Here is a 23,663-nt window from a genome sequence, read left to right as displayed (position 1 = left end):
CCTCACATTTAACTGACATACATAGGTGTGTTCTGCCACGCTTCCCACTCTAGCCACATTTTTGCTACACCCCTCATGGTGACATTAGTAGTCATGGAGCCACAAAATAAGCAGTACCACTCCTGGATGAGGAGGGCAGGGAAGCAAGGCAGAGGGCTACCTCTTAAAGTGATTCTAACTCGTACACCAATAGGTAAAATGGCTACTCCAAAATAACAACTTTAGCTTTTTTTATCCTCTTAATATTTTTCTTCTGTTTCTATTCGTCTCCTTTAGTTTTACACAACTTTAATTACAAAGCCTTGCAACATATCCTCCTATTCACCAGCTGCCACCCAGCATTTACCTTGCACATACTTCACCACAAACTTGGTCCAATGCTTCCTATGGAAGTCACAGAGCACATAGCTCTGCTGTCAATGTCTATCACGCCTTCTCTTGCCACACCATAGGACACCTCACACCACCAATGTCCTGTCTTACCTCAAACTACTTCACATCACCAGCCAGATTTAGGGAATTGAAGACAAGCTTCCATAGAATCAGAATCATAGAATGCTTTGGGATGGAAGGGACCTTTAAAGGTCACCTAGTCCAACCCCCCTGCAATTGGCAGGGACATCTTCAAGTACACCAGGTTGCTCAGAGCCCCATCCAGCCTGGCCTTCAATGTTTCCAGCGATGGGGCATCTACCACCTCTCTGGGCAACCCGTTCCAGTGTTTCACTACCCTCATTGTAAAAAATCTCTTCCTTATGTCTAGTCTGAATCTACCCTCTTTTAGTTTAAAACCATTACCTCTTGTCCTATCGCTATTGGCCCTGCTAAAAAGTCTGTCCCCATCTTTTTTATAAGCCCCCTTTAAGTATTGAAAGGGCGCAATAAGGTCTCCCTGCAGCCTTCTCTTCTCCAGGCTGAACAACCCCAGCTCTTTCAGCCTTTCCTCATAGAAGAGGTGCTCCATCCCTCTGATCATTTTTGTGGCCCTCCTCTGGACCCGCTCCAACAGGTCCATGTCCTTCTTGTACTGAGGACCCCAGAGCTGGACACAGCACTCCAGGTGGGGTCTCACCAGAGCAGAGCAGAGGGGCAGAATCACCTCCCTCGCCCTGCTGGCCACGCTTCTTTTGATGCAGCCCAGGATATGGTTGGCTTTCTGGGCTGCGAGAGCACATTGCTGGGTCATGTCCAGTTTTTCATCTGTCACTCAATCCCTTCATCCCCCAGCCTGTACTGATACCGGGGATTACCTCAACCCAGGTGCAGGACCTTGCACTTGTCCTTGTTGAACCTCATGAGGTTCACACAGGCCCACCTCTCCAGCCTGTCCAGATCCCTCTGGATGGCATCCCCTCCCTCAGGCGTGTTGACTGTGACACTCAGCTTGGTGTCATCTGCAAACTTACTGAGGGTGCACTCGATCCAGCTGTCAATGTCATTGATGAAGATATTGAACAGCACTGGTGGACCCCTGAGGGACACCACTCGTCACTGATCTCCATCTGGACATCGAGCCATTGACCACTACCCTCTGGATGTGACCATCCAGCCAATTCCTTATCCACCGAACAGTCCACCTGTCAAATCCATATCCTTCCAATTTAGAGAGAAGGATATTTTGTGGGACCATGTCAAAGGCCTTACAGAAGTCCAGACAGATGACATCCATAGCTCCTTGCTCATCCACTGATGTAGTCACTCCATCATAGAAGGCTGCTAGATTGGTCAGGCAGGACTTACCCTTGGTGAAGCCGTGCTGGCTGTCCCAAATCACCTCCCTGTCCTCCGTGTGCCTTACCATAGATTCCAGGAGGATCTGTTCCATGATCTTCCCAGGCACAGAGGTGAGGCTGACAGGTCGGTAGTTCCCAGGGTCCTCCTTTTTACCCTTTTTAAAAATGGCTGCAATATTTCCCCTTCTTTCAGTCCCCAGCGACTTCACCTGACTGCCGTGACCTTTCAAATATCATGGAGGGTGGCTTAGCAACTACATCAGCCAGTTCCCTCAGGACTCTGGGATGCATCTCATCAGGACCCATAGACTTAAGTTATGTTCCGGTTCCTCAGGTGGTCTCGAATCTGATCTTCTCTTACAGTGGGAGGACCTCTGCCCTCCCGATCCCTGTCAAATGGCCAACTGACTCAGGAGGTGTGAGGAGAGAGGCTGCCAGTGAAGACTGAGGCAAAGACGTTGTTGAGTACCTCAGCCTTCTCCTCATCTGTTGTTACCAGCTCACCACTTCTGCTCATCAGAGGCGGTATGCTTTCTTTGAGCTTCCTATTCTGGTTGATGTACCTATAGACACCCTTCTTATTGTTCTTTCTGTCCCTTGCCAGGTTCAGCTCCAGCCGAGCCTTGGCCTTCCTGATCTCATCCTTATACAACTGGGCAGTGTCCCTGTATTCTTCCCAAGATACCAGTCCCTTCTTCCACTGCCTGTGCAATCTCTTCTTGCCCCTTAGTTTGACCCACAGGTCATGGCTCAGCCATGCCGGCCTCTTGCCTTCCTTGCCTGCTTTCCTGCACCTGGGGATCGAGAGCTCTTGTGCCCTATGGAAAGCATCCTTGAAGACCTGCCAGCTCTGTTCTGCTCCCTTGTCTCTGAGGGCCATTTCCCAGGGGGTCCTGTTGATTAACTCCTTGAAGAGCTGCAAGTTTACTTTCCTAAAATTCAGGGTCCTGATTATACTCTTCACCCAACCCTTACCTCTCCAGACTGTGAACTCTACCCGTATGTGATCACTGCAGCCGAGGCTGCCTCCAATCCTGACATCACCAATGAGCTCACTTACATTGGGGACCACCAGGTCCAGTACTACATCCCCTCTGGCAGGGCTGTCTAGTACCTGGCTTAGGAGGAGTTACAGTTTAGGTGTCTGACTGAAATATCTCCACAGCCAAAATCTTTAATTTCAGTCCTGACAGAGGGACCAGACCTGACAGAGTACTGGGACATCAGGTGAAGCATAATCACAGCTGAGACAAGCATTAACACCTGCCTGGCACTAAGGCAGGAGGTCTGTTTTCACAACAAAAATGTGTCCAAAAGCAGCATGATTGGGGCTGCTCTGGTAGGGAAGAAAAGCCACAAGCCAGTGTGACCCTACACTGGCAGGGCAGCGCCAGCCCAGACCTAAGTTCTCCAGCTTTTATAATTCTTTAGTTCTGGTTTGCCCAGCTACAAAACCTAGCACCAGAGTTTGAAAGTTTCATACAGTTTGTTTCAAGTCCAAAAACTACAGCTCACACTACCAAAAAAATATTCATTCGGTTATACAGCAAGAAGCGTTTGTTACTATTATCACTAGTTTTAGCAATATGTCTCTCAGATGTCTTCAGTTTACATCATGGAACTAAAAGAATCATAGTCAGATTTGTTCATTATATTACAAGTTCTAAGCAGTTTAATGGTAATTTCTCTTAGAATAGTTTAGCAAATTTCAACCTTTCTCCTATGATTTCTTCATATTTTTTTTTGTAATTAATCCATTTACTAAAATACTCAATTTTTGTTTTTTATGCATAGTGCAAAGGTAGGAGATTGAATTCAAGTTTTCTGGGATTTCAGAAACTGTACAGCTTTTGGTTTTGTCACATCAAGTACACATTTATTCCTTAGCTACTTAAAAAAATAAATACATCTTCACAAGCTACCAGCTCTTCTATATATCTCCTTGCATCTCTTCGATCATGCTCCTCCAACCATTGAATAATCCATTGGTAATTATAACTTCTTAGCTTCTTTAGCCTAAAAGGGACCAATTTATCACAGACTGTCATGAATCCTGGTTTTAAATTATCAAGAGTCCAATTACCAACAGGAATGGGGATACCTCTTTCCAATTAAAGTGACTGATTTCATGTAAAACCTTGGAACATTTCACTTTTTAATTAGGTACATCCTTATCAAATACAAAGATGTTCACCCTCATTTTATTTTCTATCCAGAGAATGAAATACAGCAAACACTAATCATACACCAATATAGTGCCAGACCTAATAATGCTTTCAGCATACTTTGACAACTTCTAATCCATCAGTGTATGATGTCTTTTACTCCTGTTTCATTCCAAACATTTACTTGAAAGTCAAGAATAGGCTTAAACTTTTTACATCCAAACATCCCCAGGTACATCTAAAAATATTAAGCCAGTTACAAGTTGAAAAGAAAAACAGGATTAAACAGAAATAGGAAAAAAATATGAAAATACAGAGTGTCAGCTGACACAGGGTCAGGACTGTCCACACTGCTGTCCATATGAATCATTTCTCTCTACTAGAATTACTAAATAAGCATGTAGCAATCCAGACTTCTAATTCTTATTTAATTCTTTTGTGCCTGGCTTAGAGATGGTATCACAACTGCCATGGAAAGACCCTATCATTGACACCTGACAGGAGTCTCCTGGGGCAGGGTACCTTCCTGATCTACAGTTCTCACCAGGGCTAAAGCACTCCTCACTGTGCAGGGCAGGAACAGAGGGAGCGCACAACCTCCTCAGCAGCCTTCTCTTTTCAGACCAGGCCTGGGAAAGACGGTGGCCAGGGCGTTTTATACTACAAACTAAAGAGAACGCTAGCAACTGCTTTTGTGAAATCAAACACAAAAGCTAGGAGATGTAATAGAGACAACTCACTAGGAGAGGAATTGAAAGCACTGTTCATTCAAAAGAGCTCATCTTACAATTCCCTCCCTATATGCACAAACTCAGATGAGATCAGTGTTTTACTTCTATTTTTCAACACCTTTGAATGCCTCAGGAGTATTCATATCACACCAAGAAAAGCCCTACTTCCAAACACTGCAATTATTGAGCCAGCTTGGAAGTGCTGACATAAGGGAAACAGATCCAGACTTTCAGCAACCTCTTGCTGAAATTCCTCCTACTAATCTGATGGGGGGAAATAAGATTTCTGTCCACCATGGCTCAATACCCTGATTACACCTTTCAGGGGTGACGCTTGGCAGGGCAGAACCATTGCATGGATGAGCCTGAAACAAATATCAAGTAACTAATTCATTCAGCACATGCTCCAGTCTTCCCAGCATTCCTGCATCCCCCTCACATAATATTCAGGCAATCACTGCCTGCTAATGTAGTCTTCACTCTGCATTTTGCTTTTACATGATTTTTGCCTTTCTGGGTTAAAAAAAAAAAAGTTTTTAATTGACAAGATGTTAGGCACAATTCAGAAGCAGCAAAGAGGTTCGCTGTTGAGTTCATCAATCAGCTGCATTCAGCAGTGCAAGCTTTTTTGTAATCACGCATAAAAGTGTGCCTGCTAAGGGGAATGCAAGGCTATTACAAAATAGAAAGGTTTACCAGCTTCTGGAAAGAGGGAGAAGCCACAGCTACTGTTGAAAACAAGCACACAAAATTCAGAGGAAGTAGAATTTTAGAAAGTTATCAGAAAGACTATTTTCAGAAAGAAATAAAACAAAATGAGGGAAGCTTGGTTTTTAGAGAAAAGGATTATTACTGGAATTTAAAATTCTAACACACATTATGCATGACTCCTTACCCTTCTGAAAGTGACAAAAACAAAAGCTTCAGACACAGAGGCACTTCACAGCATGCTGTGATTAAGTTTTATTTTCTTCACCCAATTTGTTTAATTACTTTGAGTTACATTAAGTTGACAAAAATCTCAAAACAGTAGTCATAAAATGATGACTTTTCAGACAGGAATGTAAATCAACCCTAGCATAAATCCACTGACTTGCTGTGAGGTTCCCTCAAGAAAGGGACAGGCCATCATTATTAAATTGTTACCACTGTACTGGTGTTACATAAAAGTAAAATATCCCAATCCTGTGCCAAGGAGTCTACAGTCTGAAACCAGCTGTATTAATGCTAAACACTATGATACTAGCGGGTAGCTTCTACATAAGTTAAAATAGGAAGCTAGTGTCACTATATGGTCATAGGCAGTAAATTCACAAGCTGAGAAGGAAAAGTAACTCAAGGGTACTATAACAGATCTTCTGAAGATCTTTGCATAACCATGGCTCCTTCTCTAGCCCAGAGTATCAAAGTCTGGAATAAGCCAGAAGGATCAAGTGAGAAAGTTGGACCAAAAGTGTGATGTAGTGTCAGGAAAACGCACAGAAGTCAAGACTTGTATTTACGGCAGCTGGGCAAAGCCCCACGTACAAAAGGCTATAGAACTGAAGCAATGAAAAGGCAGAGACAATACTGGAGCAATTAGAGAGGGAAAACATTTGAGAAGCACCAGACAAGAAAGTCTGCTGCACTTCAGGCTAGGAAGTCAGTGCAGAGAAAGTCACAGGTCCATTGAGTGGAATACAACAATCTAGTTTCGCATAAGGTTAACAAATTAAAAAAAGTTTTTGGCAGGAGCAAATATGCACACTGCAAAATAAGAATATAAAATTAATAACCTTGATAAGTTTAATATACAAAATGCATAGAGAAATAAACATCATCTTATAAATTGATTTAATTACAGACTCATGCATCTTAGCTTTAAACCAATAAATGATGATACAAAAAAGGCCCAGTCCTACAGAGACTTTAACCACAATGGGTATTGCTACCTGGAACTTATGATAGTATTTCAAGCATGGGAGCAGAAGTCTGAAGGCAAGGTCCTCAAGTTAGGAACACAGATATTAACTCCTAAATACTGCTGGTGGTATACTGCTGGAATATATCTGATAAACCAACTAGATATCCTTAGAGAACAGTTAACATTAGTTCTAGCTTCACTGTGCAGTCAGAGTATTTGTAAAGCATTACAGAAAGCTTATGACAAATTTTGCCTCCTGACATTTACCGAAAACAAGGCATTGCAGAAGTCATTTGTGACTAGAAGCAAGAAACAGACTGAGATCCACAGCATCTTACAATACTACTCATGTTTTAACTACACATTAAGAATACTGTTTTGCAAATTTTGGAACCAATCTTGATCAGTCTTGGGGATCCTCACCTTCAGTGAAGCCAAGGCTGCCAAGTCATTGCAAGATTGGGCCTCAATCCCCTGTAGTTAACTAAAATAGCTACACAAACTAAAAGAAAATAAAACTTGTGTGCTACAGCTGTGCAGTACCACAGTAACTTTTAAACCCTTTAGCTTTTATTTCATAGATGTGCAGCATGGCTCTAGCCCATGGGCACTTATGACTGATGCATCTGCATGAAGCTTCTCATGAATGTTGCAAGCTTCTGAACATCTTCTACAGTCACCGCATTATATAGAGAGGCACGGATTCCTCCCACAGATCTGCATTGAAAAGAGGAGAGGAGAAAAACTTAGAAACATTTTGTAAATTCTAAAAAAGACATTAATAACATTCACAGACATTTAAACCTACTTCTACTCCACAAAAAAAAAAAATCACATTTTATGTGAATGAGATGCAACATTTAATTCTTCAAGGCAAGGCTGCAATCTAGAGAAGCTCAGTATTTATTAGTTATTTACAGCTATCTTTTTAATCCCACGAACACCAGTGAACATGGGAAGGAACTCTTGCAACCAGGTAGTCAAGCCATGTAATGAAAGGCTTTACACAATGACAGAATCTGACCTCAAGAGTCACATTCTTTGGCATTTGCACAGAGCCAGATTTATCAAAGTGGAGAAGAAAGCAGAATTACGGAGAAAGCTCTCTGAGCCCCACCACACCTAAGTAGTAGTTGAGCCACCAGCAGTCTCTGATTATCGTCACTAGGCTGCTATTCCCAAGTGATGCCAAACTAATATGAGGAAAAGCTTGTGAGTGAGAGAGGCTGGTAAGTCAATGTACAGTGCCTGCTGCTGTATCACTGTAGTAACAGCTTATTCTGCACAGGAAAGGGACTCATCTAACTAATAATTACCGATGCCCTTTCAGAGAAATCATGTTAAGTTCCACAGCTTTCTCAAGAAATTTCTTTTCCAGTGCTTCATCACCCTTGATACTGCCAATACGGAAAGGGACATTCATCCTGCTTCGGTTCTTTTTCTCCACTGGACATCTAGAAAAGTTGCAGAATGTAATGATTAACTCATTTTGTGCTAAAGTTACATTTGCAGCTACATACAAATGTAAATTTATACATTTATATATACATATATATACAAAATATATACATATATATACACAATTATACATATATATATACAAAATTTCAGAAAGCGAGTAATTGCATCTGTTTAGCACCAAAGTCATTCCTCCCTAATTGAAAAGATCATTACTTTCTGTGAAAGCAAGCAACCCTCCATTTTTAACCAAGTATAATAACAGAAACAGTAAGTGGAAGACTTATTAACCCCTCCTGACACACTCAAAACTGCCCAGAGGAATGCATGAGAGGCTTGTAAACAGACCTAATTTAAAAGAACATAATAAAAACCACCACCCCACCCACAACAGTCAGTTACATTCCCCAGGGTAAGTGAGGTTAGTTACAGTGAACTTTGACTAAGTCTCAAGCAGTTTCTTCTCTTTATCTTCAAAGACTGACACATTTGTTTCTACTCAGCTAGTCCAAGTGCTACCAGAATAGAGCTTGACTCAGCTAAACAGAGCTAAAGGAATTATAAGAACATAGCATAAGGAAATTTCCACGGACATAACTTCTGTTAGTGGTTTCAGTCCACCTTCTACATTAGTATTATTCAAAATCATGAACATCAAGTAGAGAAGAGGTATCTCTAGAACAAATCTTGCATTGCACGCATGGCCACAACATATATGAGGTGCTTCACGACTCTAATCTCTTAAAATTACCTTTAATCTAAAGTAGAAAATTCAAGATACATTTAAAGCAAAATTTCTCTTCAATTATTTTATGAAGGTAAGAACAGGGGCGGGGAGGGGGGGATTTAAATATTTTTCTATAGTGCTTCTAGTTACAAAGGAGATATGAAGCCTCCAGATTTATTCTTTCCTAAGGCTGTGATGTAGATTCTTGCAGGGATTCATTAGGAATAAGCTTTCTGATAAACTGCATGTAAATTTCATACCTATTATTATTCTATTTGACAAAGAACGGGTATCATTCTTGTTTAGTTCCTCCCTTGCTCCTTTGTACAGATGTCTCCATTATGAAAAGAAAAAAAAAAAATCAATCATAGTATCTGCCTATGCAAATTTTCTGCTTCAGATACAACCAGGAAAACATGCTTCAAAAAGGTCTACGCTTGTAAGCATTCCCGTATCTGAATAACTGCAGCTACGCTATAATTTTTAGAAGATCCAGTTGCTATTAGGCAATCCGATGTAACTCAGTGCCCAGACTTTGGAAAGCAAACTGCAAATGGCACACAGCATTTTGTGGAAGAAAGTCTCCATTCACTAAATGGCTTGTCACACTACTTACCCAGTGAAGCATGCCACAGATTAGGTGGCACATTTAAGCTGGGAAGGCAGCTTCAGATAAATCTTCCTTTTAGTCATAGATACAATAAAAAAATCCACAGTCTTAACTGTATTGCTTAGTAAGATGCATACAGCTCAGTTAGTGAAGCTTGCTTTGCCTTCCCAATTGACTATTTACCATCCCATCTGCACTGCATTTCCCACTCACAGCCTCACAGACCAGCTTGCCAGAAAACAGATTTCTGTTTGTCACAAAATGTTTTTTCAAGGCTTCATTTGCTTACTGAGGTTCATGAAAAACCCTCAGGATTTCAGTAGAGCAGGATCACAATCCTGATTGTGACAATGCTAAAGGCAAAGCTGTTCTCATTAACTAAATGGATAAGCAGAATGTATTAAATATTATGATGAAAGTATATCCCTGCCAATTAAGTCTGCAGCCAGCTTTAATTTAAAATCCAAATTTAATTTGCCCTATCCTAACTTTGATTTGAAAGTTAATCAGGTCCCAAAACTGTTGATTTTATACTGAAGGCAAAGGAAAATATTTTGCAGTTTCATAGTCAAATACTAGTTTTTGAGCTTGGCAAGTATCAGAATTATTCCAAATTACAACATCAGCTTTTAATTATACATATTTTGGGTCCTGTGAGCTCAAAAGTACATTGCAACAATATGTAAAAATCAGAGGGTTAAATCTGCTTTGGAAAACCATAAAAAAATAACTGAGGAAAACAAACTGTACGTAAAGAAAATTTATTACATTTTGACTACATCTAGGTCTGATCTTCCTCTTTCTATTTCAGAAAGTGTTTCAGAACTTCACATGATTAGCTAATAAAAATGGTCTGCTTGACAGAGGAAAAGCAGCGTCTTTGACTACTGAAAGAGATGGTAGGAAGAATACGATGCAAAAGTGGCCTCGGCAACTTCTTACAAGTCACTTTCTCTGTTTTGGCTAGTATTTCCCCAAGAGATTCTGTAAGCATACAAACCAGAATCTGTATATCTGTGTTTTGTATACTCTTCTCCTAGGCTCCTGCATTTTAAGTTTAGAACGTATGTTATTAATATGCTTCACAACTGATCTATATAAGGTAACTTGAAATAACTTCCCACTGGAATGAAACTCATCCTTGGATAGTTATCAAGTGAATGGTTTGCACAAATAATTCCTGTAGGATTCCTCAAGATTTCTATATACTGAAAAGGTAAGTTGAAAAATATGCTGCAATCAGAATCCTAAAAGTTATTAGTATGTTTGGTTCTGCAAGAGATATTGAAACCAAGGGGAAAAGCATAGCAACTTACACATAGAATCCATTGGATTTGTCTATAATATCATAAATCATTCGTGATTTGATTAAACTAAGTTTATCCATAGCTGCAGCTCCACCGTTATTCTTTATCCATTCCAGTACTAATCCCATGATATAAATACTGCAAGAGGAAAGAACACTTTTCAGTCAGATTATTTAAAAAAAAAACAAAAACCAAAAAAAAACAAAAAAAAAAGCCCAGAAAAAAGTGACAGTCCTGTTTAATAGTTCACAAAATGTTTCAGCAACAAAAATGTTATGTTTGGATTTAGGGTGTTTAAGATTAACAACTCAGAATCTGGACTATTTTACAAATTATGACAATTCTAAGCAGGCAATGTTTTTGGATGCAGATGAAGTATCCTGAAATTCAAATGCTACACAAACCTGTTAGACCAAACCTAAACCTTTGTACCACAGAAGGACAAGTCCTGCAGGTTTCCTGCAGCCCTGCAGGGCTCCCAAGGACATCTCCAGACATGCTGTGTGGACTGCCAGTTCAGTGACCACACAACTGCCTGTCAAGTCCTAGAAAGAGCCTGTTTGCACAAAAGTTACTAGCATCCACCCTGTGCAGCTGCTCTAGCAAAGATGCAGGGGTGAATCTCAAATGTATGTACATTAACAATGCCAGAAATCCAATCCCTTTTTCACAAACATTAAACAAAAACTATAATCCCATTTCTGTTTAAAAAGACCTTTTTCCCCACGTGAACAGTGAAGTTTCACAAAACAAATAATGATGTATTACACTTAATTATTCATTACCATTCAAGTTTTAAGCAGAGATCTGGAAGCCTACTGGCATCACGTGGCGTGGGGCCAAGTATTTCAATGCTAGTTACTAAGTGCAACATAAAAAAATCCCCCAGGCCTTTTGCTACAAAACTCAGCTTGTTCAAGTTCAGGCATTTCCCACGACTACAACACTTTACATAATAAACCGTTCACAAGTTTTTATGGCATACTTCCAACAAGTTTGCTTTTATTAATCCCTTCATTACAGATTCCAAGGGATTGTTCAGAGAACATTACCCTACAAGTTTCTCTAACACAAATCTAGCAGGAGGCTATTTTAAACTTTGGTACTTTTAATTTCTCAGGGGATGCCAGCGTCAAATCTTTGAACACTGCAGAAAGACTGTAGAATAGCCAAGGTTATAAATTGCCTTTTGTACAAAGCACCTTATAGCTTTGAGAGCACAATCTTGCCACATTTATGACAGCATGCTGTCAACTACCCCAGTGTAAAGGATTTAAGTGAAGTATAGCCTCAGCCCTTGACAAATATACAGGGCCACATTCACCTCTTGCCCTCACTTCCTCGAGCGAAACTTCTTGGACAAGTAAGGTTTAAAGTCAGCCTTAGACTCATTCACAAAAGCCAGCCAGCTGAAATCTTTTATCCTTCTTTCGTGTCAGTCAAAATAACGTTTCTGGAGAAATTTTGAATGCAAAATAAACCCTTGGAGCTTGAAAATGAAATTTTTGTAGCAAATTCATTGTTAATTTGAGCAAAGCAGATTAGGTTCAAAAAGTCAAGCTCTGTAGCACCAAGAGGTTAAAGCCATTAGCATCACCTTAATTTAATTTAACATCCTGCTGAAGTAGCTTTTGCAAATTCAGTTAATATTTCCTGCCTGTTTGCCAGCAAACCATTAGAGAGCGCAAGGAAAAGAGCAGAGAAAGAGAACTAAGAAGCTTTGCCAGTTCCTTACAAAAACTGGAACAGGCATTTAGAGCCAAGCCAAACAGATGTGCACTCTGCCAACATTTCAGTCTGTGTTACATTCTGGATTCTGGAGTGTACTCCAGTGTGGGTCTGTAGCATGAAGTGAAAACTGGCAAGACAGGGATCAGAAAGGAGAAAGACTGTTAGTTCAACTTTTATTTTCTGCTCCCTTAATCTCCCACTACCCTGTTAATGTTACCGACAGATACTGAGTTACAGTTAAGCAGCACTTTCTTTTCAGAAGTTCTTTGCCGTGACTAAAATAAAGCTGCAGAATTTAATTTGTTTTGCTTTTCAAACCAGAGGAGCAACACTGTGATCAGTGCTGAGATTAAGTAGAACTTTGGTTTTTCAAATGGAAATAGCTTTGTACTTGGAAAACATGAATGGCTGGATTTAAAACCTGGCCTGTGCAAGTACACAGTGTCCAAAACAATATGTGTGACTTGGTAATCAGGCAAATAATCGATCATGAAATAGAGGCTTTATCAATCACTGGGGAAAAAAAAAAAAAAAAAAAAAAGAGAGACACACATACTGCCCATGTTACAAAGCTACATTCAGAAAGAAGACAAAAGTCTGGAAACACTGTAAGACTAATTCTTGTCTTAGACACCAGCCCTAAGAATACTGGGTATACTCGGCTGATAGGGCAGACAGGCTGACAGCAAGGGTACATCATACAGCACTACCTGCTCTACAGTATGCATACTCCTTGGGAAAACTAGCTGTGCATTGTGAAGTCTGGAATAAACATATGTTCACAAGATTTACTGTTCTTTTGATAAATTAAAATAACTGCCTCTATGTCATTGCAATAGTACACCTCATAGTGAGAATCAGCAAATTCAGAGGTACAATTAGTATCACATAAAATTCTACTGAATTTAAGTAAACGATGGCATTAAGGTAGGCTTTATACGCAGGACTCACTGTACTTTATGCCTATACAGTGCATTTGATATCTGTTGGACAACATTAGGCAACTTAAGTTTGCCAATTCTGGCATGTACAAAAAACCTGTAATTGCTGAGATTAAACATTAACAATATAAGATTGTATTATGAAATTATCTGAATCGAAAGTAAACCTTACCTTTAAAAGTTGAAATCAGTATTTTCAAATTAATTACAAAAACTTTGGGGAAAAAAGGATACCTGGTTTGAAGATTTTCTTTTTTAAAATAATGATTTTAGTGGACATTGGTATAAAAATGCTCCAGATGATTAAGAATGGGCAGATACTACTGGCTCAACACCTAAATATTCCAGTAGCAAAGCAACATTTCAGTAGCTATCAGAAGCTAGGAGATAGTAATTTTAAAAGAGCAAGCTGTAGTCTGTTCTGTTTCTTGTACACATGAAATCACTACATACCTGCCAATTTTATCATCTTAATTGCTAGCAATGATTATGAAGCCAGACCAATTTTATGTTTGGATGCAAAGTCAAACACTGAGGTGGTACTTGAAGAAACATGGAAAGTTGTTCTAGAGAATAAAGCAAAGCAATGACTAAAATGCCTTTTAAAAAAAAAAAAAAATTCAGGGATAGGGATCTGGAGGTTCAAATGCTGAAAACAACCTCAGGAAGAAATTAAATCAAACCTGTACTGAGTGTTCAAGAAGCAAGACTAAGTGCCAAATCACCTACTTGCAATGACAGAAGCATCACTACTGAATTGACTAGAGTTGTGTTCATGTAAGTCAGAATTAGATCCTGAAATTTCTACAATGGCATTATGACATATAATACTTAGTTCTAAAAATACTATATCCTTTATGGTTGAGTCCCACTAGACAACATCAAAGCCTACTACAGTCACACGGCTGGACACTTCCCATGCTTTCACAGGAATCATGTGAAACACTCCAAAGTATCAGTGACTTGAAGGCGAATACTCAACTTCTGAAACTTTACTCAATATGAGCAGCAGATGGCAGTGCAGTAGCTTTCTGAATAAGAGATACTAAATGGCCGGGTAAATTACCTGTAGCATGGTGGAGTGTTATACAAAGAGCCATTCATTGCTTGTGTTTTGTAATCCAGTACCACAGGGCATTCTTTCAGTGCAAATCCCAGCAAGTCCTCACGTACTATTACAACAGTAACTCCAGCACAGCCAACATTCTTCTGAGCACCAGCAAAAATCACGCCAAACTTTAACAGAAAGAAGAAAAGCAGGACTTGCTATGTGCATTCACTAGTAGATCTTATAACTGAGTAATACACCAGTATCATCACACAACAGGCATACAACTCAGCTGAACAGCTTGGAGAACATATTGCAAATGAGCAAGTTGTAGGTCAAAGAGTTAGGAGAAGTTCTGATCTTAAAGTACAGTTACAGGTACAGTTGTTATCCCATGTATGTCTATTATCAGAACCATGTATCTTTGTTCAACTGAGGAAGATCATCACAACAAATTTCACAATGATTTGCTAAATATTTATTTAGCAGCCACAAATAATTCTGAAGGCAGCCTGTCCCCATTTCACACTACTCCAAGCAAATTTACTAAAAATAAATTCATACATAGATCACAGTATCTTCAACCAATCTGGTATTTCAGAACAGACAGCATATAATCCACCTGTTCAAACAGGCAGATCAGGAAAGGCTAAGATGAATGCACTAACAATTGCCCCTTCTTTTTGCTACACACAGGTAAGAAAGGTCAAACATGCTGCTTCACTCGTCAGCAACACTTCCCTAGCATAACACACTTCACAAACATAAGCACTATGTTCTGCCTCTGTATTATCTATGAAACAGACACAGTAATGGTGAGGCACAGGAAGCTTTGGCAGCTTAAAAGGGTTACAGATTTTACATGTAAGAGGCAGGATCAAAAATTCTGATCCATTGTACCCTGCTACAGCCATATACACTATCTACAGACTAAATATGATTCAGAAGATAACTTTTTCAGCTACAGCATCAGTGAAGACTACACAGTAGACAAATAATCTTGGACAGCTATTAACATGAACAATTTCAATAGTTCAATATGTTTTTAACGAAAAAAGGACAACAGATAGACATTGAAATCTCAAACTTTAAATTTCAACATTTGTATCCACCATCAGATACCCAATTAAAAAATAAGATTTCCTTAATTTCACTGCTCAGCATCTCCAGCCATCCAGACATTTCAAAGTGCCTAATTATATGCATTCAAGTTTTAAAATGCTTTGCACAGCCACTGTGTCCAATACTGTACCTTGGAAACATCCACAGGTCTGGACAGGAAGTTTGATGACATATCACAAACCAAGACTGCTCCTTTGACATCAGGTACAAAGTCAAACTCCACACCATGAACAGTCTCATTAGCACAGTAATAGACATAGGATGCATCTGGATTAAGATTCCAAGTGCTTGGGTCAGGAATGTCTGAGATAGACAAAAAAGAAAACCAAAGGTCACTGGAGACAAATAATTTTCCTGGCACGCAGTTTTACTTGAACATGGGACTTCAGTGCAAACCCAGAACGATTTTGCAGTATAAAGTATTAATTATCTTGTTACCAGGAAGATATCATTTATCTGCAAAGGAAAATACACCAGTGCATTCCCAAAATTCTGTGGTGAGCCATCATAAAGCTGGCAAACACCCTTCTGGTTTTTGGCCCTTATTCCTCAAGGGATTTTCATCAGGTTTGCAATCCCAGACTACAAACTATTGTCCTATGGGTCCAAAAGAGCACTTCAGAGGAGTTCAGGCACTGGGTCCAAGAATCCTCCTGATGCCTTTGGAACCACTGAAGCATCCAAATTCCTACTGGCAAAGTTCTCCAAAGCTGTGTTTCTGTGCATGCCCAGAAGCATTTCAGTCCCGTCCATGCTGAACACAAGGTTACCTACCTACCTCCCATTTAAGCTTTGCAACTGATTTATAAAACTAGGATTTCCTCTGTCAACAGGCAACATACAGGCATGCCCTGACAGCACAGAACAGGTTTTGCACAGAACAAATGGTTCCTCTTCCTTTCTTCTCTCCTCCAAAACATGAGGGGGAAGAAGTGCTGTTATTGCCTCCACCATTATTTACTGCCACTCCCCTTAACTACAGCTGCCAAATGGTGAATACGCTCCCCTAGACTGGGAAGTTGTAGGTTCAATTCCTCACTGTGCCTCAGAGGATATAAACTTATCTTCCAAATTAGTGCCCTAATCACCAGTTAATACATAAACTCACGTGGGGATATTCTTTGTCTTTCCTGTTGCCACTCTTCCCAGTTCAAATGCTATAATTTGGACCAGAGGGAAGAAAAGTAAGCATGACTAGCAGCAGTAGAAACCAGAACTCACATGCCCCTGCTCCAATAATTATTTATGTATATCCAGTGAGAAATTATACACTTAAAATGTTCTTGAAACAGACTCTCTCAAAAATTCCCAATGCCCCAATTACAGTTAACCTTTTTCTTCCTTCTACACTGTGGTCATTCAGATTATGTCATGTCCAGTAACAAGCTTCAAGAGGAGGAGTCAAAAACGCCTCTTCTACTCCAGAGCCAACTGTTTGTTATGACACCTGGGTGGGGAAGACAAGTATCTGGGAACCCTTGAAAGAAGGTAACAGAATGCAGGTCTCCCATCTCCTGGGCCAACAAGGTTATGATCCCAGACATGCTTCTGCATTTCAGAGCAATCTCATTATTGAGTTTACCTGAAACTGAAATACCTCGCAATATCCCTGCAAATAGCTTAAGAACTCAGTCAAATAACAAAAAAACCCAAAAAAACCAAAAAAATCAAGACAGCCCAGACCATTTCCCTACTGATACACATTTGCTTCTTGCCACTTATTTTGTGGGATCTGGTCAGCCTAGTTTCACAATTCTTTTCTAGTGGAGACCGTTAAGCCATCTAACAGATCTCCCAGCAATGAACATGGAGAGATGTGGCAGGTGATAAAACTTTTGAGTGCTGGGCAGTCAACTCTGTAACTAGCTAATATTCAATAACCCGACAGCTGAGTTGTACCAATTTTTAGAGTGATTCAAAAAGCTAAGCATTCACATGGATTGATGTAATCATCAACTTACTTGTATAGGTTCCTAGTTTTGGATGAACGATATTAACTTTGGCATACTTCTCTGCTTCTTTAGCTGCTTTTGCTGACCAAGCCCCAGTAACCACATAATCTGCATGTCTTCCCTCCTTTAAACCGATAAGATTAAGTGGCACTGCACTGAACTGACCAGATCCACCTCCTTGGAGGAACATAACTTTGTAGTTTTCTGGTATATTTCTGCATGCAAGAAAAAAACATTTATGTTATTCCCAGAAGACACAGGATGTATACTACTTGGTATTATGCATTTAACAGCAACTGAGGAAGAACACTGTCATTTTAGAAGACTCTTTGCCAAGAGGATAGACCAAATCCTATTAACTTACCACAGCACTGGTCTTGAGTAACAACTTAAGCATTAAGAGAAATGCTATACATTTTACTGATAAAAGTTTGGTGAAAACAAGCTTTTTTCCCCTTGGATAGCATTAAACAAATTCACTCTTGAGTAGCTCTACTATCATAGTACAGACAAACTTGAAAGATATTCTAGCAGAATTAGCGTTCACTTGTAATTTTGTCTATTGCTAGCTTCATGCCTTTTCTGTCAGGCTAAGAACTTCACACCAAAGTGCTCACAGTAGAATTCAGCTTTGAGACCCTTCAATTTCCAAGTGCAACTGCACAGTAAATTGTACTTGCAGAGCAAGTGCCATAAGGAGTTGTTCATACAGTTACAAAAATTACTTGTTCAAATTATTCATTAAAATCCCTCTGACAATAATTCTGGCTGTGACTGCGAGTCAATGTTTTATAGGAAATGACCATCATTATTAACTACCATGAGAACATTAACTCTAACACACAATATATTTATTTCAAACTTTTAAAAATGTGTAACACTACAAATAGAAAAAGGGCTCCTGAGCAGTGATTCTAAAACACATCCATAGAGTTTACATTAGTAAAATCAGACTGATGAGTAATGTACAGATCACCTCTATACCACTAGAGAACTGAGTTCTATTGTTTCTACTTATTTCTTGAAGAAAGTTGCTGCCCTTCATGAATTCTATGAAGGTGGCAAAAATTACAATTTCAGAAGACAGACAACTACTCAGTGTATAGTAAACACATGAAAAGCATCTTAACCTAATAAAAGCCCTTTGTCACATTCAAATAAATCGGCATCAGACAGAAGACCAATGCCCTCTTCAAGATTATTACTCTACCAGACACAGTATCTAAACAAAAAACCACCACACAAACAGATGTTTTCAAGGAAAGCTCTCCACATTAGTCATTATTGATGCAACTAGCACAAGCATAAAGCAAAAATAGGCAGGAAGTAATTCACTTACAGCAATTCACGCAAGAGATTTTCAGCTGTATTTAAAATTTTTGTGAAATCTGAGGTCCGATGGCTCATTTCTTTGATGGAAAGGAATGAAAAAATAACATGAAACAAAACAGTAATAAATTAATGCAATTTAAAAATTGTATTAAGCTTTAAACCTTTTATACTACAGACCAAAAATGCCTGAAGGCTCCCATACCCAGTTCCAACTCCTATTTTTTTCTTTGCTGGGACTTCCTAAATACCCCCACAAGACTTAAACCTCCAGTCTTGTCCAGATCCAGGCAAATCCAGTCCATTCACATTTGGCATCCACATGACCTTACTACCCCCAAAAACAACTACATCTGCATGAAAAAATATTCCCTAGAAAGGTGTAATTTTTCCCCACTTTAAGAATGTTCTCTGCTACTAGTGCTGTAGCAAGTATAGAGTAAGGTACAGGGGTCTGTTTTGTTCTTCTATTTTTAACAAGGCTTCTTCATGCAGTAATCCTAATTAAATGTTAAGGACACTTAATACTAATTCCTTTTATTAAATCCATATTCTTTCTTCCATCTATAAGAGTGTACAATTTAAACTTGAATCCCAATCCTGCTGCACATTCTACTTTTAGCAACTAAACAGTTTCACAGGACTAGCAAAACGCTGACCATCTTCTTGCATAAAACTCATGTGCAACTGGGGCTGAAAAGCCAGTCAGCTACCCTATGGCACAGAAGACGCTTACTCCTTACGACAGGAGAACATGGCCTTCCTAATGGGAAGGATACTGTACATCAAATACATCTGAAGCGTTTTGCCACATAGTATATAAGATACTATATATGGTATCTATATACATATATATACACACACATACACATATATGCATACATATATAGTATTCTATAGATATATATATATAGAATAATTTTTATATATTGCCTATATATATACACATATATACACACACATCCCTGCCCAAAGATCCAAAATCGCTAATGTTTTACATAAGATTAGTCATCTTTTTTGCCTCCAGGCCTTTGTTTTGGATCACTAAACATCTGGCTATGTATAATTTTATGGTCTCCTGATGAACAGTAGAAAAGCAGTATGAAAAAGTATTCTCTGTACATACATGTTACCAGAATAAGGTATTAGAAAATGAGCTGAAATACCAAGATCTAAAACTCTTATTAAACAATTTGGTTAAACATCTACATTCTGAAAAATATAGCATTTTTAAAGTCTTACCAAGAACACTGATACCGAGTCCTTTGTAGTCCACTAGTTCTTTCTGTGCTTCTAATAATACCTAACAAAAGAAAAAATCCACAAATAAGTTAAGGAAATTTTCCACTATCTGGAGTCTCTGATGCATCATGCGTATGCCAGCTGCTTCATACTGCAATAACCTGACACTTGTCAAGAGAGATTAACAGAAGTATAGTTACCAGTATAATTTAGTTGTATCTAGCAGCTGAAGGCTTTTCATAAGGCAGTGTAATTAAATCATATGCTTGCTATGGAGACCATGTTTTAAGTTATTATTTCAACAGTTACATTTCCAGATTCCAGAATGATTTCTAGGAGTTGAATAGAACTCCCAGCCTTTTCCTAAACACTTAATGTTTGCATGTGTAATCTTGCTAATCAAGCATTTTAAATCCCCGCCCCCATCCCTCCACCCTGTGTTCTTTCACTTGACTTGTGCAAACAGGACAACCAAGGTACTGAGGAAAACAAAGAAAAAATATCAGCTTGGGGAACTGGATACCTCAAACTGACTCAACAGGACAAGGCCTGGTTTCACAGAATGAAGTCCTGCACTTTTTGAAGATGAGCCTTCTCCATGTTATTGAAAGTTAAGAAAGAAATGAAGTAAAATTTTGAGACAACCAAAAAACACAGGTCACTCCTAAGAGCCCTAATGAGGTAATCTGCTGCTTCAACCTTCCATTTTTCTTTCTTCTCCCACAGCTCTCGCATATCAACAAAGTGGAATTAGATTCTAACCACTGGATTTGCAGCTTTTGATTTCAGTAGAGTCTTGTGTGAGAGCCAGAACATTCTTAGTTTGTCCTAAAGGAAGCAGAAGGAGAGGGAGCCCCAGTAGAAAAGCCACCAAAACAAATGCTGTATGCATGCGCCCCAGGATCTGCCAAGAAACCCCATGCTCTGGACGGTTGCAGGAACAAGAAATCTACCTTGCTGACGGGGTATCTGCATGGCCTGTCAACTGTAACAGCTGGTCACCAAGAGGTCAACCAGAAACAAATGTGCTGGTTTTGATGTCGGAGACTGTGAAGTTTTAACCACCATGTTTCACGTGCAAACTTATTCACACCAGAGCAGGGGGAAGAAAAGTCAAAGGGAACACACAGGCTATTAGAAAGTGCTTGCTAAACTGTGTGATAAAATCCAATTCTGTTAGTAACATTCTTTCTCTGACAATCTGCACATGCCTGACAACAGATATTTATGATGTGTTTTATAATAGCCGTGAAGAGCTCTGTCCACCTTCTTGCTGCAGTGAGTTTGAGCACTTCATGTGCAGCATCAGCTCACAATCAAAGTGAAACAACAGAGGTGATACAGTAGTCCATTTAAGAGTACTGCATTTTCAAGAGGGGAAAACAGATTAATAACATGGAGTTCAGCTATGCTCTTCTCAAACCCTAAATCCAGTTCCCAGTACCCTCTGTTGGAGAGTTGGATACCACAGCAGTTCTAACAAGAGCCCCTTTTGGAGCCAAGGGTTCAAGGCAGAATAACAAATTTCTTTGCACATCATCTACAAAGGACATTTCCATGAGAAGAGAGAAGGGGAAAAAAAAAAAAAAAAAAAGCTGCTGTACAGCATATTTGTTTACCAAAAGAAAATTGTTAAAGAAATAACACATGAAATAATGAAGAAAACTATGAAGGAAACTGAGAAAAGAACAAAAAATTTCCACAATACGTAACTCTTCGGTTGAAAGTCAGATGCATACGATTTGGCAGAAACCACCCCCTCTCCATATGTAACTGGATCTATGGCTGCTGATGCAACTTTCCAGAGGGTTGAGTCTACACCACGCTCATTATTGTTTTTTAAATAAAGACTTCTCAGGGAATTACCATGCTATTTATCAGCTGATAAATAACATACTCAACATAGCCACCCTTGCGCATCCGAGGGCTTACTTTCCATCCCCAGAGTGACACAGCCCTTGATGAGCGACCAGATGACCAGATTCAGAATAAACTCTGGGAGAGCAATCCTGAAACCACGTTCGGGCGCGCTTCCGAAACAACGAACTTACCAGGGCATTGAAGCGGGTGGGGAGGGGGAGGAGAAATGAGGTTTCGTTGCGATGCGGGTATTTATTGTCATCACTGTTTACCCGAGCTTCCCCAGCCCTCGCTTTGCAGCCGGCGCCCGCGGAAGCCCCCGGAGATCGGGGCTGGGAGGCAGAGGGCGCCGCGACGCCCGGCGGGCACCCGCCGCCGCCTCAGCCCAGGGGAGAGCCCCCTCAGCCCGCCGGCAGAGCCACCTGCCCCCGCCAGCACGGCTCCCCCCGCAGCGCCGGGAGGACGAGGACACCCGCGCCCACCCGCCCGCCCTCCGCAGTGCCCCAGCCGGCGCCGGGAAAGGCCCCCCCGGCCCCTACTCACGGAGCGCGGCAGCTTCGCCGGCCCGGCCCCGAAGTTCGCCACCTGCCGCCCGCCCTCCATGATGTCGCCGCCGCTGCCCACCAGCGGCGCGGCGGCCCCCGCCGATATAAACCCCCCGCCGCCGGCCCGCCGATTGGCTCCTGTCACACACACCCAGGGGGCGGGGCTGCGGCCGGCCCGCCCCGCCCATTGGCCCCCTCCGCCAGCGCCCCGGCCGCCTATTGGCAGCGCGGCCACGAGGAGGCAGCGTGATCGGGCGGGCGGCGGCGCGGGGCGGAGCGCGGGGCGCCGCCGCCTCGCGCGGGGGCCTCCCCGCGGCCGGAGGGAGCGGGGCGGCGGCGGCGGCTCTGCTCGCCCGCAGGAGCCGAAAATGGTGGGTGCCGGGGAAGGACTCAAAGCGATGAAAGGGATTTAAACCTGCCTCGGATTTGGAAAACCTCAGTAAACCTTGCCACGGTCTCATGGCAGGTACAGCCGCAGGTGGGTGGGTGGGTCGGTAGGTAGGTAGATGGGTAGATAGAAAGAAAGAATGCATGCATGCATGCATGTCCTGCGGTAACTTTACTGTGTTTTTTCCCCACGCAGTTGCTGCTGCAGAGCTGGGACGCTTGTTCCAAAAGTAATCTGTACGAATGCATGAGAAATGAAAAAATAGCAATCCGTAGTTAGTATGGCTTTCAGGTGATATTTCATCTTGAAAGAGGTGGTTTCACGGGACCCAAATGTCTTAATATTTTGTGTGAAATGCTCCCCTCTTAGAGAAGCAGGACCCCTACCTTCTCTAATGCAAGAAGTATCTGTGTGTTGTGCCCTGCTACCCCAAACAGCCCATTGCAGGCAAATTGCCATTTGGATTTCATAGAAAGGGAATAAAATTAATTTCGCAGAAGGGATAGCAGAGCTGGGACTTGCCTTGCCAAATCCTAGGCGCATAACCCGAAATACTAGACCATTCTTTCCACAGATACCTTGTTGTAAGTTCATCGATAACATGGAGTTAATACAATTAAACTGTCGTACCTGAAGGAAAGGCTTCAGCTCATCCAATTTCTTCTAAGTGTTCTAGTGAGAGATATACTGCCTTACAGTCAGTTTTCAGAAATGATTTGAAAGGCAGTAGCAGAAAATCAATTTTGACAAAACGAGCTCTTAAGTATGATTGAAAACAGATGGGCTTTATGGAGTCCCATAATTTTCAAACATCTTGGACGAGGCTCACGATTCTTACAGGCAGCTGCGTAAAGCACAGCTCTTGAACACC

The 23,663-nt window shown here is 40.8% G+C and overlaps 1 protein-coding gene across 1 annotated transcript; it reads right to left on the bottom strand.

The window, feature by feature from the left end:
* Positions 1 to 7,143: 7,143 nt before the first annotated feature.
* PSAT1 (phosphoserine aminotransferase 1) lies at positions 7,144 to 22,473 on the bottom strand (the record flags this gene model as incomplete). Its single annotated transcript, XM_082335833.1, has 9 exons — positions 22,403 to 22,473; positions 20,000 to 20,060; positions 18,768 to 18,837; positions 17,438 to 17,643; positions 15,607 to 15,779; positions 14,373 to 14,542; positions 10,644 to 10,772; positions 7,849 to 7,986; positions 7,144 to 7,249 (listed from the first exon to the last, which is right to left on the bottom strand). Exons 1-9 carry the CDS (start codon positions 22,460 to 22,462, stop codon positions 7,144 to 7,146), a joined length of 1,113 nt encoding a protein of 370 aa, XP_082191959.1. The 5' UTR covers positions 22,463 to 22,473.
* Between the last annotated feature and the right edge of the window lie 1,190 nt (positions 22,474 to 23,663).

This window comes from Platalea leucorodia (assembly GCF_965183815.1).
Source record: "Platalea leucorodia genome assembly, chromosome: Z".
In the NCBI taxonomy this organism is placed as follows: Eukaryota; Metazoa; Chordata; class Aves; order Pelecaniformes; family Threskiornithidae; genus Platalea; species Platalea leucorodia.
This window is presented reverse-complemented; position numbering and strand designations above follow the sequence as displayed.